Raw genomic sequence first — 20,697 nt, 5'->3', positions numbered from 1 at the left:
GTTGGTGCAAACATTGCATAATTAAATAACTGTTATTACAGTTTGATTTGTTTATCCTAGTTGTAAACAGTCTTTAAATGCAATTTACACTTAAGGCTTCCTCTTATTTTTTTTATACCTGCTATTATATTTTTTTGTAACAAAGGTGTAAGCCTATTTTATTATATTTATATACTATTTATTTATCTGTATTATCATTTGCGGTTAAAGTGGGGCTCAAAGTGGTCTAGCCCAAAGGCTTGTGATAGGGAGGGTTAGAGAGTGCATCTGTGCTTGTGCATAAGGTCGAATTGTATTATTTATTATATTAAGGAGAAGAATAGTCACATTACTATCACCATCAGCTTTATTTTAGCACATAATTTAAAATTGTGTCGGTTGAATAAAATATGTCTGTTAAAATAATAAGATATCGGTGGCACAATTAAAATTAGGATTATTGGTTTTTATTATGTATTGATAAAATTGTCAAATAAAAAGAACATGCTTAATAAAAAAAATAGTTTAATTTTATTATTACCACAAACAAATAAAATACGATCTCTCGCATACATCTACACAAATTTCATATTATAATCATTTCGATATACTTTTAAGTTAACAATGTTAAAAGTATTCTCAAAATAAAAAAAATGTGACCAAAAATGAAATCAAAACGTTATATACGTTTAAAAAAGTATAAAAATTAATAAAATCAAAACGTATATAATCATTAGATTAACAAATTAAAGTTTTTTTAAGCTAATTCGTTAAGAATAATCATTTTATATTCCTTATAATATTAAACAAGCAATTTTTCTGTATAAATTTATCTCGGAAACGGCTCTAACGATTGACTCAATGGAAAATCATAGGATTATACTGGTGGAGAGCTTTGTGCAAGCTCGTGAGGGTAGGTCCACCCACTCATCAGATATTTTACCGCAAAACAGCAGTACTTGGTATTGTTGTGTTCCGGTTTGAAGGGTGAGTGAGCAAGTGTAATTACAGGCACAATGGACATAACATCTTAGTTCTCAAGGTTGGTGGCGCATTGGTGATGTAAGCGATGGTTAACATTTCATACAATGCCATTGTCTATCTGTATTGATGACCACTTACCTATCCACCATCATCATCATATACCATTAGGTGGCCCATATGCCCGTCCATCTTCCTATTCTATAAAAAAAAAGGATTTGCGTTTTAAGTTTATCTATTATGTAGGTGTCTTACCTGAAAGCATTTTATTTATAAAAAAAGGACAAAAATATTTTTATAATTAATTAACCTGAACGCAACAATACTAAGTATTGCTATGCTATAATATCTGATGAGTGGATGGTATCCCAGACGGTCTTGACCAAAGCCCTACAACCAAGTAAAAAGCTTCGATATTTGTTGCACAACAAAAATCAACGATTTTATTTTGTTTAGCGTTCGCTGTTTTATTATTGTATGTACATTTTTATTGAGATTTACAAGCAAGGTTACACGTGTCTCTTCAGATCGATACTGTTACAATATCTCGAAAGACCACAGCTTCCAGACGGTCTTATCATTTTATATTTTAATAAATTTTGCTTCAATACATGTATACTTTTTAAGATGACTGCCTCGTTGATCTAGTGACTTGATGTAAGGCCCCAGATCCGGAGGTCCTGGGTTCAATTTCCGGGTCGGGCCAATAAAAAGTTATTGGGTTTTTTTTCTGTCAGAAAATTCTTAGTAGCAGCCCGGTGTCTGGAAGTTGGAAGTGTGTACATTCCCGTGCCTCGGAAAGCACGTAAAGCCTTTGGTCCTGCGCCTGAACTCTTTCCAGTTGTGTCGGATTGCCGTCCCATCGGATTATGAGTTTGCGCACTCACTTGTGCATTATAATATCTCCTGCGTATATCTAATCTCTCTTGAGATTGGCCGCCGTAGCCGAAATCGGTCTGGAGGACATTGTTATTATACTTTTTAAGATAAATTTTCTTCTTGATTTGTATTACAAACCGTATAAACCTCATATTGTTTTTTCTATGCTATAAATTTTCATTTACATATCGAGGTTATTAAATAAACCATATCTAAATTTCCTCATCATCAACCCTTGTTTTTTCATTCCTGAACTGACCGCTCGTAAAGCACGCACAGAATTGCAGAAGGAGATCAGTCTCGCTGACGAGAGCTCCACCAACCACGAGCGGATCACGACACGGAAGTGGATGAGTATCAAAACGATCCCACAGCTTCTCCAATTAGTGTCGCGGATGGCCGTCGCTGGCGCTTTATTGGTTGCAAAACCAACATAACCTGGTCCACACGATTCCCGGTAGGACTCTGGTATCTTTCGAAAATTTTCCAGCTTAAAGATAAATGTTTAGATCAAGATACCCCATATTTGATCCGAATGCCTTAACCGAAAATAAGAAAAAAAATAAAGATTAAAATTTAAATATAACATTTTTAATATTTTACGATAATTGCCTAAATATATTTCAAAGAATGACGGGGCTGATCGTTCCGTAGGTATATGTCAAGGTGCATTTTGTTTGCCTTGAATATTGTACGTTTTTTACAACCCATCACGGTATTGTTAAACAAACACATCCAGATGGAATTTTTAAAAGTAAAAAAACACTTTCGTTGTTTATACTGGTATATTTCTTCGAATTTCAATGCTATTGGTTGTATGTATTTTCTAGCTAAATAAATAGTCTTGTAATTGAATTTTTAAAGTATAAAACACAGGCATGTTTTTCGAATAGGAATTATTTTTCTTTTTTTTAAATGGCAAATTATATTACATACTTGCTCATCTCAATTCCGTACGAACAGAATAAGAATTGACATTGAGATATTTTTTAATTTAAGCTAATAACATATTCTGTCGCTGACTTATCTATAGACATTTTGGAGATCTACAAATATCTCCTACAGCAAGTTCTAAAAGATCTAGTAAGATTAGATGTATAAATAAACGCGCATACTAAAACGAATCTAATAGTGTTGGTGTATATTTGTATAGTATATATTATTGATTAAGAATTATCTCTAGAATAATTATTTTACCAGTACGTAGACGGGCAGTCTGTTAGTCATCTACATAATAAGTTAGTCATCTATGTATCTAATTTAGTGCAGAACAATTGTAATGAATTGTTTATTAATTCATCAGTAATATAAACTTTACACGTATTACTTGTCATATGCAAAAATGTTTGCAGGAGCAGACATGAATAAATATAAATACAAATGAAATTATCTAAACTAAGATACCAGGTAGACTAAAATGCAATCAAAATGCCTTAAACCATGCATAACGCAATTCCCATCTGGCTCGGCTTGCTATATTTTATTATGAGGCGCAAACAATTAATCTACATTTTATACAGTAGAACGTATGTTTAATATTTGATATAAAAAGAGTAATAAATAAAGAGAAGTATTTTATTATAAAACCATAGTTCATTTTGTAATTATCTCATTCGAAGTATATTTAAAAAGGATTTCTTCCATCAATTACATTATAATAATACTGTATCGCGGTCGTCAGTTTCAGTGAAATACAAAAAAGATAATTAATGTGTACATGGAAATAAATGCATGTTTTTTTATTATATGACTAGCGCTTCACCCGCGGCTTCACTCGCGTCATAATCAAAAATAGTTAATCAGTTAATCGGGATAAAAGGGCCAAAATATGTTTATGATATATTTTAGCTCTGATAAAGCTTGAAGAATATTCACAATATTTATAATACTCATATCGCTTTTACAATATGAGTATGATTATTATTACTCTACTAATTAAAGAAAAATGGTTTCACTAAATTAATGTTATGTCTCCTTATATACTACATTAGATGTTGTATTTCCATTTGCTAGGGCAACGATATATTTGGCATGAGTTACACGTGAACATATTACATATAGTTGCCCATAGGTAAAGCAGCAGCAAGTAATAGAAATAAATTACATACCTTCTAATCTAATAAAACAATAATCTTTAAACTAAAATGTAAAAATAGAACAAAATTACAACCGAGTTAATAATAATAATTGCAACCTAACGCCACAAAGTATTATCAACGCAATAATGAAATTAATGAAAAAACTCAAAATAATCATACGAAACGACGAAATCAACGAAAGCCCAAATTTGTACTAAAAACGAATCCTAATATGTATGGCAAAAGGTAACGTTACTCCGGAAGTCTAGACACTGCGATTCAGAAATTGACGTATTTAGCGCACCGCCATCTATAGGCTAATGAACGTATCATATATTATAACAACAAAAATACGCACGTTTTTATACTACTTAATACTTTACTTTACTTATAATAATTCAGTTATTTCAATTTGTAATTTTTAGTCGTTTTAAAGATTAGCATGGACAAACAGAAAGACAGATAGTATTAAAAAAAATAACTGTTTTGGTTTTGGTAACTCGCAAATACCCACATTAACTTTAAATATGCAGTTATTTTGAAATCACAGACAGACATTTCAGTTTTATTAATTTGTACAGACTTATATTGATTGGCAGATTGCTTCGTTGGTCTAATGGCTGTAAAGCCTGAATAAAGCTGAAAAAAATAAAGCTGAAAAAAATAAAGCTGCAGAACCCGAGATCCTAATTTCGAAACCGTACTGTGTCATTAAAAAGTTCTTTCTGGCAACAATTTTTTCGTAGCTGCCTTTAATTTGAAAATTGACATTATTTCCGCCATACCATAATTAATAGGCCAGCGTTTGACCGTTGACTTGCCTGATGTTAAGCATCGACACGGTCTAGGATGTAGCACGCTTACCTATAAGAAACCTGTTTACTCTGGATTTGAAGACACCAACATTGTACCTATCAGGAAATACGGACTCAGGCAAAGCATTCCATAGTTTCGCAGTGCGAATGATGAATGTGGATTCAAAGCGCTTCGTACGTAGGCGGGGAATTTCCACTGTGTACCTACGGCGCTTTGGTCGCGTTTGCCTGTTTGCCGTTCGATAGTAAAAATATATCATATATCGTATAATTAGAATAGCGTACAACTGTTTGAGCACACACTCATGCAGAGTTGGCTCGTTTCTGTGCTGTTAATGGATGCTGCATCAGAAATCGGTCAATAGGACTTCAACATCATAGTCTAACGGAAATGACTGGATATTTTTTTTAGAAATTCATCTTGCATATCTTGTTATTATTTAAAACCAAACACTTATTATGTTCAATGCAAATATTAGTGGATGTTGTCCGCAACCATTAAATTGGTCAATTAAAATAATAATTATTGTTTGAAAAATGATTGGTGTACCTAATACGTTTAAATAAGGATATGATAATAAAACATAAGGACCAGGCCCAAGTTGGCCAGGCACACTTGGGCCTAGTCATAAATAGTAGGCCGCGGCTGAGTTTCTCAGAAGAGTATTATAAATTCAAGAATATTCTAAAAACAAAATTCCGAGAGAGAATACTGTAACATAAGACTGATCCTTCTTTTCTGTAAACTAAACTAATTGGGTTTATGGTAATTAAAAAGGGATACCATTAATTTATCAGCACCAAGTATAATACGGATAAGGAACATCACGTAACATCTTTGTAACAAGATGTGATCACAATATGATAGGTAGGTACTAGGTGCCTATTGATTATACTATGCAATATTTTCGCTTTAATATTTAAATTGCAGATTATGCAAATCTAAGTAATCATTTATTCATTGTACGTACGTAAATATTAATTAGCTTGTAATCAGAATAAAAAAGCAATGAGAATCTCATACATTTAAATTTAAATATCATTAATTAAAACATAAACAAAAAAAATGTCTTGATAAATTAATTACATTATTCGCAAAAATAATACAACGTCCTGCCATATAACGAGGTAATAATTAACTTTACGTTATGAGGCTTTGAACTTCTTGGACCTGATTAACATTATTTTAATTTGTATTCTCAATAATAAATAAAAAGACAAAAAAATAATTGTTATTACTCGATCAATTTATGTCTCTAGCTCGTGGAAAGCAAGAAGGTTATAAAATAATCACCTTTTAATCTAAAACCATTCTTTTTAATGTATTTTTTACATAAGACCTGTTATATTCTCGTCTTACCTTATTTTATTCTAGTTATGAAATAAACTGTGTCGGACAACGTATTTCAAGAACAAAGAAGGCGTTATTTTTAAATTATCCGCCAGCGCAGTTTCTCGGGGATTTGATCTGGTGCTTGTTATAACACGACCTTTACATTTTGATATTCACGATAGGTCGCAGCTTAAACAAAGGAACGGCGTCATCATTTTATTAAAATATACACTTTTTTGGTATAATCGCATGGGTTGTTACATGGAGATCAAGTTAAACCTGATGTTATAAATTTTGTTTTAACATAATTATCATACATATAATTTTACTGTTTTGTTAAAATTCGATAACGTATTATATTATATTTAGATAGCAATGTTTAAAAATTGTGTTTTAAAAGTATTTACTTTTAAAACGCGATATTTCAAGGTCGAATAAATAAATATACGAACACCTACAAAGTTTTTAATCTATATTATGCATTAGATAAATTATATAATATTAAGAAATAGGTAAGTTTGCAATTTAAATTTTAAGCCATAAACTTCGTTGAACTCATCGTTTTAAGTGCAAACTTTTTGAAATATCGGGCCGTATATATTTTGTTTTATGGATGTTTCCATATGAATTCATTTGCTATCCAGTGAGGCTTTTCATTTCTGTAGGCATCAGATGAGTAAATTATTGTTATTAGAATTAAAATTTACCTTATTGCATATTACATACGTGGATATGAAAGAGTATTTAAAAAATTTATCCCCGAGACCAGTGCTCGTAAATGACTCTCCACTCGAAGTTGTGCAGGAATACATCTACCTGGGTCAAACTATATAACTTGGCCGGCACAACTTTGAGAAGGAAGCTAGAAGAGGCTTGAAGAATACGTTTGGGCTGGGCGGTATTTGGGAGGTTCGTCATATTTTTGAATCGTCGACACCACAGTCGCTTAAGACAAGACAGGGTCTTTAATCAGTGTGTCCTACGTATAATGACTTACGGTGCTGAATCGTGGACACACACGCGCGTAGGCCTTTTCCACAAATTTAAAGTCGCTCAGCGAACAATGGAACGCGTGATGCTTGGGGTTTCTCTGGCAGATAGAAACCGAAATGAGGACATTCGCCATGGAACTAAAGTCACTGACATCGCGCGTAGAATTAGCTCGCTAAAGTGGACGTGAGCTGGACATGTCTCCAGACGCATTGGTGCTGATGGAACCGTCACGTGCTAGAGCGGAGACCACGCTTGGACAGACGTAGTGTAGAACGCTCTCTGGGAAGGTGAACCGGTAATTTAAAAAAAGGTGGCATCTATGGGGTAGGCTTTCGTCCAGAAGTAGACGGCAAAAGGTCGAAAAAAAAGAAATTAAAATTTAAATATGACAATACAAAGTTAATAAGCAAACCTTAGCCCAAAATGACTACCAGTGCGTTTCCTCTTATTGCTATATATAGTGTGCTGTACACACTGCTTTATTCGATTTTTGAATAAAAACATCATTATAAGAGATAGAGATAGATAGAGAGACTTGTGTTCGGTAACAACACTTTGTGTCGGTGTGCTACAAATTAAAGGAAGAGTCTCGCAGCGCATTGACGGTGTTTGGGGTGATTTAGGTTTCTTATGGCAATAATTAAGGTAGATACGATCGTTTGACGTTTTATACTTTAACTTATCTTGTAAATATTAATGTTAACTATTATAGTTTTATATAGTTTGGTTTGGTATACAATAAAGCTCCAGTTTGTATGATACTCTATAGAAGCCGTCAAGACTTGAGCTGTGATCGACTATATACTCTTAAGGTGTATAGTCAGACAAAATTATATTCTGTTTGAAAACTACTACATTTTGAGCTGTGATCTCTTTATATGGTGAAGTATTTCATCGACATAAGAGACAAAGTTTAAATGTTACAATATCTATTGACAACAATTAGTTTGTTTAAGAAAATTTATTCTAATTTGATTCGTACTGAGTAACATTTAAAGCTTATATTCCACTTTAATGCATGTCTTGGCCTGAGATCGATCAATTTATTTCAATTCCAAATATCGACTGTCAGCACTGAGTTTCAATAAACACGTCGTGTTATTCCTATAATATATCAAAGGTAATTCAAAACGTACGTTTATAATGTTATACGATCTAAGCTTTATTAATTAAAATCTATATCCTATTTTACTTTACATACACAACAAATTCAAATTTCGAACGGAATCCATCAATATTAATTGTCGAGCTTAAAAATAATGCATCACATGTATAATTCGTAGGTATGAACTGTAATAATCAATTATCTACGAGACACAAGTTAGAATTTTAACAAGATAGCCTTACATCCGCAGTTATTATATTAAGAATTTCGCCGTTTACGTGGACGTTTCAGAGATAGACAGCTTATTTGACTTTATGTGTTAAGCGTTGCAAACTTATTTGAACAGTAATAAATAAGGTGTGAAACGATAAAACATTTTAACGACGATATTCATCAAATTGTTACAGGGATGGGTGGTATCTTATTAAAATCTGTTGAAATGTATAAACGAGAGCAAATTATTACTTTTGCTTAATTAATTAACTTTTATAAAATATTAACACGATTGCAAAACAAAATTAAAAAAAAATTATGGTGCTCATTAAGTATCAATAATATTATCCAAGTTTAAAGATAGACCCATAGATTTTGTAGACAGAATAGCCAAGTTATGTAGTTTGTCTTGTTCCATAGTTTCTTAAATAGGTTTTTATTAATTTTAGTTTTGAAAATGATCTTTCAGCTGTGGTCACAGGAATTGCTACAAACAATTCATGTCGCTACATTTCCAATTGTTTCAGTCAAATTTTCAAATATTTATATACATGAAAGATCGGGTGCTTTAGTGGTTGCATCGTTATTTTGTAGAATTTTGCAATGGAAAAGCATCACTAGCTCGTCCGTCCCACCAAAGTACCGCGACAAAAAAAATAAACAAGCAAGGGATTCGTCCTGAAATTGATTGACATCCTTTTCTTAAGAATGCGTTGAAATCTTTATAATTTAATTGAATTTGTAAATGGTCTTTAGTATTTTAATAGATTTTAAATACTATAAGTTAAATTGAAAATTTGCTATTTTTACGGAAATTTGTAATGTATATACATATAATAATAGTTAACAGAAGTACACAGTTGTGAAAAATGAAATGTAAAAAATTTAAACAAACTTACTCAAAAATTACTAACAACATTTGAAATGTAGCACAGAAGTATGAAATAAATGGCTTATTTAAATTTTAAGTTCAAAAATTTTCTAGCTAAGTGCACTTCCCATTATCTCCGTACGAAGACAGCTTGGATCGCAAGTGTTATTTATTTTAAAAATATATGTAGTGTAAAAAAAACAAAAGCAGATTAGAGCCTTAGATCGTGTCCCTCCCCTCACCACATCGGGAAAACGAGACGAGCTCATAATTTCTCGTCCTCTACGCACAACGTTCTACGTAACTTACGCATGAGTGTTTCTCCGACTAGAAGTGTCACAAGCTAACAACCGTACCTTTTAACAGCGAATTCGAAAGAAGAATTTTTGGGCGCCACTAACCGCAGCAAACGGAAGCATTATGAACAAAATGATCATATAATGGATGAATTGAGTGAAATACGGCAGCAAACGTCTAATATTACGTCAACGTTAACATTTATAAGTAACAGTCAAAAATACTTCTTTAAAAAATGTTTTATAGAGTAGCAAGATGGACGAACATATGGGCCACCTGATGATAAATGGTCACCAACGCCCATAGACATTGACATTGTATGAAATGTTAACAATCGCTTACATCGCCAATGTGCCTCCAACCTTGGAAAGTAAGGTGCTATGTCCCTTGTGACTGTAATTACACTGGCTCACTCACCCGTTACAACTCACTCAACCGAAACATAACGATACCAAGTACTGCTGTTTTGCGGCAAAATATCTGATGAGTAGGTGATACCTACCCAGACGAGCTAGCACAAAGCCTTACCAGCTGTAAATTGCATCACAGGAAGAGAGAAATCGTCTCGTGAGACTTCAACGTTAACTTATTAACCTCAGATAACTTGACTAAGTCTTACAAAGCCACTACTAATACCATTATTGACCACGTATGCTCCAATATAAAAGAAATTAAATTTCACTCTGCCATAATAAATATACCGATGTCAATAGTTGTAGCAAAAACAAACTCACAAAATACAGAATTTAATAAGCAGCCTCATCAATAACAAATATTAGGAAATCGTAGCACCAAATAAACTTCAAATATTGTACAAAATTGTATCGGACGTGAGAGATATCTGCGACTGCTTCAACGACGTATTTTCAAACGTAGGATGGGTATTAGACTAATCTAATCAAATCACAGCTGTATAATAATGTTAAATATTTTTTAATGTAATAATATAAAAACAAATAATACAAAATATACAAATAATAAATACATAAATTATCACTCATTCATACCACTTCCAGCTGTAATTAATTAGTGTATTTGCGATAACACCAGTCTCTCGACAATAATGCAAAGTATTCACAGATACCCTCTTCGTAACTATATATATAAATATATTTTTTAATGCTTTATAAATGTTGTGAATATTTTTTTTTTTCAGAAATAAAGATGTTTTAACCCGAACGGCGACTGAATCATTCACGATTTCTTAAGAAATGAGATATGAAAGATAGTTACATACTCATAACACGCATATGTCAAAGAAATTAATCTATTGTGCGTATATACCTGTATGTATATACATTTATTTATAAAGACAAAGAATCAATCATCATCATACGCTCATATGTAGGTAGATAGAATATGTACCATCCGATATAAAAGTAATTATTATACTATTAAAGAAAGCGCACAATAGATTGATTTCTTTGACATAGCATTTAAAAAAAAAAAATTGTATATATAGACAAGACAATTTTGACTATGAAGATTATATCATCTGTGGTTTCGTTTCCTAGCAATCATTGTCCGATAAGTTTAAAATAGTGAGCCAAATCAACGAACGAAAATCATACTTAAATAGGTAAGTTTGGCAAAAGGCGATGATTTAAAATATGCGAGTTCTATTTCATTACGTTATTTATTTTAATAAAAATCAGTCGCATATGAATTATGTGTTCATTACATTATGATATCCTAACAGTTTCAAGCGATATTCTAATTGTTATGTAATACTAAGTACTTGTAGTCTTATAAGAACGAGGAAACTCCTAAAAGTTTAATTGCATCGTTGACATTTAACACACTATAAGATCTCTTTAAAATGTGCAGTCGGAAAAGATAGCAAGTTACTTTTAGGTTTAATTCATCCCGTAAAAATGTGAATTGCATACATACCTATGTTTATAAATCATCTGTTTCATCCAAAACAGTCGTAATGTTTATTTATATGTTCAAAAATATTAACTTTATGGTATTTTTTTTTTCATCTAACTAATCTAATGATAATGTTTGTTACCTAAGTTTAGTTATTCATATATCGGTGTCAGATTCAGAATTGTGGAATCTTTTCTTTTGTTATTATCTAAATATTCCATTCGTTGCATTATCATACAGGCAATAATTTCAATATAATTTACCGAAACTTTTATCGATCTATCGATCACGTTAATCTTACACTCTCTCCTCGACCTAGGAACTTCCTAAATCACACGCCACAAGTAACCAAATCAGCCTATACAATTATTTGTAGGATCACACAAGCGAACTATTAAAATAGTTCTTGCAAAGAATGACGATCAGTCGACATTTTGGCATGAGATGTAATTTTTACTCACGGAAGTCATCTGCATTTATTATAAAATGAACTGTAGTTGCTATGTGTTTTATATAATAAAGCTTATGTAATAACTTTTGTGTGAGGGTCAGATGACAACAGTATTTTTTTTCTTAAATTTTTAGTGTTTTTATAAGATGTCCTGAATGTGGTGAATTATAAAAGTGGAGGAAATTGCATGATATATTACTCAACATGGTATAAAGTAGTAATGCAAAAATAAATCATATATTTTTCGAAAGAATATTCAAATAATCAGAAAAAGTTCTGAAGAAAGTTCTGAGTAAGTCTAGAATTGGATAACAAAAATATTATCTATTTTGAATAGTGGTTGCACTAATTGTCAACCTATCTAACATAAAGGCAAAAATATTATCCTTTGAGTTTCACGCCTGGCATTATGTTAGTGGATTTGCGAATTATTTCCGAATATTATATAATAATCTTTACGTATTTCTTTGGAAGAAAGTCTATGATGGATTTTTATTTTGTGCTCATGGTTAAAAATAAGGATACAACTTTAAAATTCCTTACGAAGGGTTTAATTTTCCTGGACAACAAGTACCCTGAGATAACTTATCGTCTTGTCGAGTTTCTTTTAACTATCTGATGTTGTATTGATTATGATTGGTTTGATTGCAGACTTAGAAAAATTATTATTATTATTTTTTAGAAATAGATTAATGAATAGTTTTCGATTTCCGTTTAATTAAATTTTCTATAGAAAATATATAAAGATGCAGTGTGCGTTTTTGTTTTATTACATTTATGTATGGATTTATTTAGTGTTTTTTCACTGATTTTCGCATTCGTTCATAAGCAACAATATCGAAGATATCGATGAAACATATCACTGACGAGTCAAGTGAAATTAGTATCGAAGTTGACACTATAGTTTTACGTAATGTTATGAAATATAAAAAGAATGTGCTTGATGTACACCATTAACAGTCTTGCTTTGAACGTCGTCAGTAGTGTGCGCGTGTTCACAAACGACGATAATATGTGTGTTATTACTTGCGCGTTAATCGTTTTAGTTATCACTGGATACATCCTAAAATCTATCACAAAACCGAAGAACTTCCCTCCAGGTATACTTAATATACTATTTTTCAATAGTTCTAGCGACCTGACTATTTCTAGCATGCGCTGAACGAATACTGAACGTTCAAGACTTATGTTTATTTTTAAATTGTCTAACGATGTCAGATATATATTGCTTAGGACTGCCAAGCGATACTTATTTAATTGTATCTATGATTTGTTTCATTTATGTTATATTTATGTTTAGTTAGGTATTTCAAATTCATAAATTATAGCTTACAGCGTCTATGCTATGTAAATATATTCCAAATTTTGCGGCGATTATTTTAAGTGTTGCTAGCGATACAATTAAAAAATAAATTCTGGGTGTAAATTCAATAAGAATATTAATATGTTTGTGTGTTCGTTACCGTTAATCAGATGAGAAGTCCAGTTTATACAACAATATGTGCATCCAAATCAAACGTGAAGGAAAACATCGTACGGAAAATGCATACACTATAATTTTACAATGGAACAGTGTAATTGATGAAGTTTCGATAAATTGTTGTGTGAATTAAACAACAATTTAATTTTATTAACAACAATTAAAAGCTGTTAAACTAAACTAAACAAATGCAAATATTTTTTATTGCGAAGTAGTCAATAGTGGCAACACTTATATTTTGCAGATGTTAAAAAATGTTTTGTTCTCATTTCAAATTATTTATATACGTACATATTTAAACTAATTCCGTGTTATGAATCCATCGTAATAAACAATTGGTTATAAAAATTATCATAGGATTCTGTAGTTTCTTAAAGTAGCAATGTGTTTTGTTTTGTGTTCGACGGCTGTCAAAGCGCAGGTAACGAACTCTTTTTAAAATAAGAAACTTATTCGTTTTGATGTTCCTTTATTTTATTTTAATATTGCATAATCAAATGATTAGGAACTTACATTTAAACAAATAATACTAGACATTTATATCTTTATATTATACAGTTGACTCATTTCAACTTACATTTTATAACTATCATTATCATGACACGAACAGACGGTAATGGGATACAATATGCAAAATAATAATAAAAAATATCATTGGGAAGGGCTAAAAATGCTAAATGCAGATCATCAATAAATGTAAAAAAGTATTAATTTGCTCTTAAAAATAATAATATAGGTGGTTTTGTAAAATTTATATGAATGAGCAATTAGTGTTATTATTCAAACAATTGTCCTACAAAAAGTGCACAAAATGTAAAAACAATATATATCAGAAATTCTCTCTTTTACTTAAACTTGTGCTAACAGCTATTATTATCATTTTATTTATTCTGGAAACAAATGATATAGTTATATTGAATAAAATAGGAAATATTAATAAAACCAACAAAAGTTTCCAATATTATAATATTGAAGACAAATATTAGAAGAAAGAAGATGCAAAAAATAAAGAAAAAAATAATAATAAGACAGGAAAAACAAAAACAAAATCACTATTAAATAAAAAATTAAATAAATAATAAAATCATTTTTTATTTTATTACTTATATAACTAGCTTTTAGAAATTTATGATTGTAGCATTTAGAATTTTATTTAGCGACAACACTGCTAAACATTCATAATATTAAATTTAAAATTAAGATCAAGAATATACATATTACATACACTGTATATTATTATTTAGAAACAGTTTATTGTGCTGAGCACAACTTCTATTAATAAACAAATTTATAGCAAATTTAGTTATAGTTGTGGCAAATTGAAAAGTAGCTTTATGTATAGAATTTATATTAAAGATTATAAACATTAGACTAACCAAGTAACCACCTGGCTATATTTACAAAGTAAATCATGAAAAATGCATTACATATTAAAAAAAAATCTATGTCTAATAAATAACTTCTTACAATACCAAACAAGGATTGTTTATTATGGCTCACAAATCTATATGGTTGTCTCATTATTATGCCAACAAAAATTTGCCATTGCACAAAATGTAACATAATATAATATTTAATATCCTAAATTATTTTTAAAAACTAATTATCTTAATGATATCTAGAAATTTTAAAAAATAAAATAAATCTGTGATTATTATTAGCGAGGAAAAGACAATTCAAAGATCATAAGATGATTCACAGATCATAACAGTCAAAGAAACAGAATTTTGTTTACATATATTCCTATATATATATATATATATATATATATATATATATATATATATATATATATATATATATATATATATATATATATATATATATATATATATATGTAATTAGCTATTATTTTAAACTATGAATATTTATTTAATATATATAAAAAAGTAGATATTAAATATATGTATTCTGTTTTATGTTATATATACCTAATTTTTCTTTTAATAATTCAATTATTATTCACAAACATTATTGATCTTACTGATTTTATATAGTGATAGCATATGTTTGTTACAAAATCATGCTCAACTGGGATTCTACATCCATTTAGCACTGACTTGATTTTGGTAAAGGAATAAGGCACCAAGTAATTTTTAATTCATCTATTGATACATATGTTTGATTGATAGTATAATAATATAATTTATAATACCCATTAAACACATAACCTAGTAATTATACTTTATATATATGTACATATCTGTACGTAAGAAGTCCCACAAAAAAAAAAATAAAGAAATTGCAAAAAAAATATGTTTTGACCAGAGTATTTTGATATTCCAAGATTAAGATAAAAGCAATACATAATACAAAATAATAATTAAATTGAACTTTACTAATACAATTTTCCTGGAAGTTATTTTAATTGACCTTTACTAATACAATTTTCTGCTTCTTTTTTTTTTTAAATAAAAGTAAAGAACATTCTTCATATATTTGGGTTTAATATTTAAGAGGACATAATGCGTGTAGTTAGATGTGGCTGAATTTTATATGACACATGCAATTTTTCTTACAATGTTTTTGCCCTTCACCACTAAGCACGAAATGAACTGCAATTTTTCCGGAGCGCTATTATATGGGAGTTTTCAAATATTAGTAACTTAATAGATTTTTTTGAAAAACAGTTATTAAATTAATAGTTTCTTAATAATGTAGTAGACTTAAATAAACATATACGATACAAAATTAAAAATACCTACTGTACAAATCATGACCGCGTGGAATCGTGGCAAGAATGCTAGCAGCATTTCTCCTTTGAATCGCAATTCCAATTCTCGGGGTGAAAAATGTACCAGCTCTTCTGTCGCCAGAGGAAGCAATAAGTCGGGATTCTAAAGGTATTAGAAATGTTTTTGCACTATCATTACAAGTTACAAGTGTTTCAAATATATAATTCTAGATTACGAGACGAATATATGTACCAATATTGTTCTCATAATATGAAAATATTTTATTAGAACGCTTTCCAGAATGAAATGGAACATGAATACGAATAGTAAGTTTACTACAAATGAGTAAAATAACTTATGCTTATACTTTCATTGCGATCATTACGCCGCCGTTTAACGTTTTTTTGTTTAATTTCTTTTTAGGTAATTTTTTGGAACCGATTTGGAACTAAATGATTCATAGCCGAGTGTGATAGTCGCAAAATTGATTTAAGTTTCAAAACCGTTCAACATGAAAAATGTTATCTACTGGTCAAAGATAGAATGTGTAACGGAGATATGTTGGATAAATGCCGCCAATCGTCTCCTAAACTCCAGAGGAATCCCTATAACATACACAAACAAAGGATGGACTGGAATCCCAAAAATACTATTTCCCAAGAAAACTAATTCATTTGCCCGTATCCTATTTATTTGCGATCGATTTTAAATAACTTGGATAGCCTAAATCTATACATAAATTTAGTTCAGCCTGTTAAATACCATTCAGCTTTATGTAATAAATATTCCAGTGTTTATGGTAATATTGATGTGAACACATCACAAAATTTTACCGAAATTTCTTTGAATCAAGTGAATTCATATAAACTTGCAGTTTTCTGAACGGTGTATTAAAACTTTTTCAATATAATATTTGAAATGTATACCATACCGATGAGTTGATGGTCTTCAACGCTCAGATCAAAACTTTGTCCGATTGCATAAAAGGCGAATGAAAATACTTTTAAGCATTTTATAGGTATTGAATATTATTCAATGCTTATATATTTAACTAAATTTTTATCACAGTTCTTATGTTCCCTTTAATAAACTGCAAATTAAAGAAAAAATATTATGATTTTTGGTTACTTTTATAGTATTTATTATGAAATATTTTATATATTTTAAGAAAATTTAGATGTAATATATGTATATAAAAAATATCGTTAATATTTCGCAATTTTCCGATTTTTCTAAAAATTGTGCTTATTAGATAGTGTTGACGTTAACTGCAATTTGTATGGAATGAAAACAGCGCTGTCTAGTTATAATAAATAATTGATATACTATAACTATATAATAATTGAATAAGTAAAAAAAACTTGGCTGTTATTTTTGAGTCTTTTTATCTGTAAAGCTATAGCTTGTTTTCATGTAATACATACCCTGTGTTTTAAAAATATTAAAGACAATACCAGCATTAGTTTAAATGTCTTATTGTGTAACTGAGACGTCATTTTTGTTTTCCTATAAAAATGTTTTAAAAACATTGTTTAACTGTCAAAAAGTCGAGGAAGACTGAAATACATTCAGTTATCGGTCTTGCCGATGTTACCTTCGGAAAATTACGGCATTCCCCAAATCATCAATACATCTCGTTGCCATCTTTTTACGCTTTAAGTAATTGATTTGCGTATTTGTTTGTTCGGGGCAGATTTAAACGTAGTTACTTGTATTAATTTAGAAGATTAGTTATTAAGATAAAAGGTTTTCCCTTTACCTATTTTCTTATCTAATAATTAATAGAATAAAATAATAAGGAAGATATATATTTTTTTAATTTTGTTGGTACCAAATTAGAAGTATCCGAATAGTCAAAATCGTAATTCCATAAAAAGTTATGCGTGCTAGAATTAATTGAAATAAAACTTCAGTGGTTGAATAATCGACCATTACCTTCAGGTACCTTTTTTTGTTTGATTGTTTCTATATTTGAAATATGATCGTAACAATTATACATTTCTTATAGCACCAATTTCATGGTCACCATATTTTTATTCAATCGTGTGCTTGTAATTAAAATTAAATTTATAAATGTCTATCAATACTCATATTGTACACCAAATATCATGTTGTACATATATTATCATATTATATCTACATAATTTTATCTATTTTTTAATATACATTTTATTTGTTAGGTTAATTAAGAATGAGAAAAAATAAGAATACACGATAATACATAATATACTAATACCATACACGTATGTAGTATTCTTCTGGTATTTCTTTTATTGTCCAAGTGGATGTCAGTAGTTTTTTTTCGAAAGTGATATTGTAATTTAACAGCCTAAATTGCATCTTGGATCAGAGCAATTTTCTTAAGTAGATAACGATAATCAGTACATGAACGGAAATCAGAAAAGGCAAAAATACATAAAATATAGTGTTTAAAATATACTGATTTTTAATAATTATTTTGAGATTTTTACAATATAATGGTAATATTTTTAACTAAATTAACACTGGTTGGAAATTATTGAGCTAAAAAAACTACGCGATATATAAAAAAGAAACAACACGGAAAGATTGACTCGTGCGATGGTTGCCAGTGTGAATGGGAGACTTGAAAATAAAATTGTAATAGAATTGTAAAATATGAATTAGTAATAAACTATATAACAAGATACGTGTCGAAGAGAATAAAATGTTAAAAGTAAATGTGAAGGATTGTTTTACTGGGGTATTCTTTTCTAGTAGGCAGCTCGACTTGACAACTTACGGTTGAAATAAGGTATCCTGAGTGTAAGACTTAGATTGTAATATATATTATTAGATGTAATACGAATTATTATTAAATATTACTGTGGAGTATATGTTATTTTTTAATATTAAACAATAATAATATATATTCTTAATCTGGCGACAAGAACATTGACAGATACTTTTTTAAGGCGGGAAACTGATAGACTTTGTATGTGTTTTTACAAGCATTGCGGTGGCTGCGTGTTGAGATCTAGTTCTTAGATGAGATAATTTTTAAATTAATAAAGGCGAATGTTTATTATATATATATAATTAAAATCCTTATTTTCCCCCTATGCATGAAGCCGGTAGTCTTGTTATATAAAACTAGTTATTTATTTTGTACCAATTACCAACATCAATCCATAATGCCAATATTTATAATTTAGTTTATTTTCTTAATAATTTTATATAATAACTATAGATATATATGTTTCATCATTGTTTTTTATATACAATGATAGTTCATTGAATATAAAAAAGGTGGCATTAATTATTCGTTTGGAAATTCGTTTTAACCACATAACTTTATTAACCATCGTAAAAATTGCAACTAAACAAAAACAATGTTATAAATTGTATTTTTAATATCAATATAAATTGCATTTTTAATAACGATATAAATTGTATTTTTATAGTTTTTACGTGATGACTTTTCGTATATGGCAAACCTGAATCACGCTTTTAATGTTTTTAATGACAATAAATATACATACATATAGCAACTGCTTTCAATATTATATATATAACTTAGCATAAGGTGATAATTAAAACTATAACTATAGTCACAGGGGGACGCCGACTAAATCGGAGGGGTACGGGCAAAGTCGATCAAAGAAGTTAACTGCTCGTGGAAAAGCTTTTATTTACATGAAAAAACAGCTCTGTAGTCTTAATTTAATGACCGAATTACTTATATACTTATAATGTAGACCAACTTCAATCCGGTAGCAAAGATATTATAAAATATACAGCAATATAAAGCTGAGTTGGTAACTTTTTAGTCAAATAAATAAAAATAGTATTATATTTAAGTAAAGAGGTACCGGTACCTTGGGTAAAGGCTATTGATTTCGCATTTCAATCATACAAAATTTTCAAGAGATAGCAAGATAGCAGAAGAAGAAGAAGAAGAGCAGATTAATATTCGTTACGATATTCAAGAAACGATTCGTTTTGCCTACCAATAGAACGTACTCGTAAATTTCACAGCCGTAGTTGACAGGCAGGCAACCTCATCATTATATATATAAACACGAAAATATTTGTTAATTTTAACATATACTAATGAAACAGGCTCTAAATAAATCTAAATGTTTTACACATATCGGTTTCTATTATATTATATAAATATTAAAAAGCATAGGACAGTAAAGGAGTTAGCATTCGTTGATTTCCATAAAGGATAAATATTAGTTCAACTGTATACAAATACCTATGTAGTTGTATTGTCGCATTTGTAATTAATGTAGCTATTGTCAGTTCATTTTAGTACAATCTACATGCTGAAACAAAACACCAAATTTCCCGTAACTACTAACGTAATTGAATAAAGTGTATTTGTTTTTGATTTGACTAAAACTCGGTGTCGGAAGAGAAACACACAAACTATGCTAAATATTTGTCATCGGATTAATGGAACCACAACTGTTCGTGCCAACGCAGTTGCATAAGCCTCTGTGGGCAGTCGTCAAAACAAAAGATTCCGAGATAACCTTTAATTAAATTATGAACACAAACTGACGCTTTTGTCTGCTTTTCAATTGCTGTTAATGCACTTGAGTTACTGTTCATATAATAGAGCCGGAATGGTCTAATTGATAAAACATGTGGATCTTAACCGAAGATCGTTTGTTCTAATCGAACCATATAAAATCTAGGATTCCATGCT

General features: G+C 29.8%; 1 protein-coding gene across 1 annotated transcript in view; it reads left to right on the top strand.

The window, feature by feature from the left end:
- Positions 1 to 12,775: 12,775 nt before the first annotated feature.
- LOC126780497 (probable cytochrome P450 305a1) overlaps positions 12,776 to 20,697 on the top strand; it is a 34,910-nt gene continuing 26,988 nt past the window's right edge. The window contains exon 1 of the mRNA XM_050505048.1: positions 12,776 to 12,967. Coding sequence (XP_050361005.1) covers positions 12,802 to 12,967 — 166 coding nt within the window. The 5' untranslated portion in view covers positions 12,776 to 12,801. The remainder of the gene's footprint in view (positions 12,968 to 20,697) is intronic.

Source organism: Nymphalis io, chromosome Z, assembly GCF_905147045.1.
Source record: "Nymphalis io chromosome Z, ilAglIoxx1.1, whole genome shotgun sequence".
In the NCBI taxonomy this organism is placed as follows: Eukaryota; Metazoa; Arthropoda; class Insecta; order Lepidoptera; family Nymphalidae; genus Nymphalis; species Nymphalis io.
Note: the sequence above shows the minus strand (reverse complement) of the source record. Positions and strands in the feature narration are given on the sequence as shown.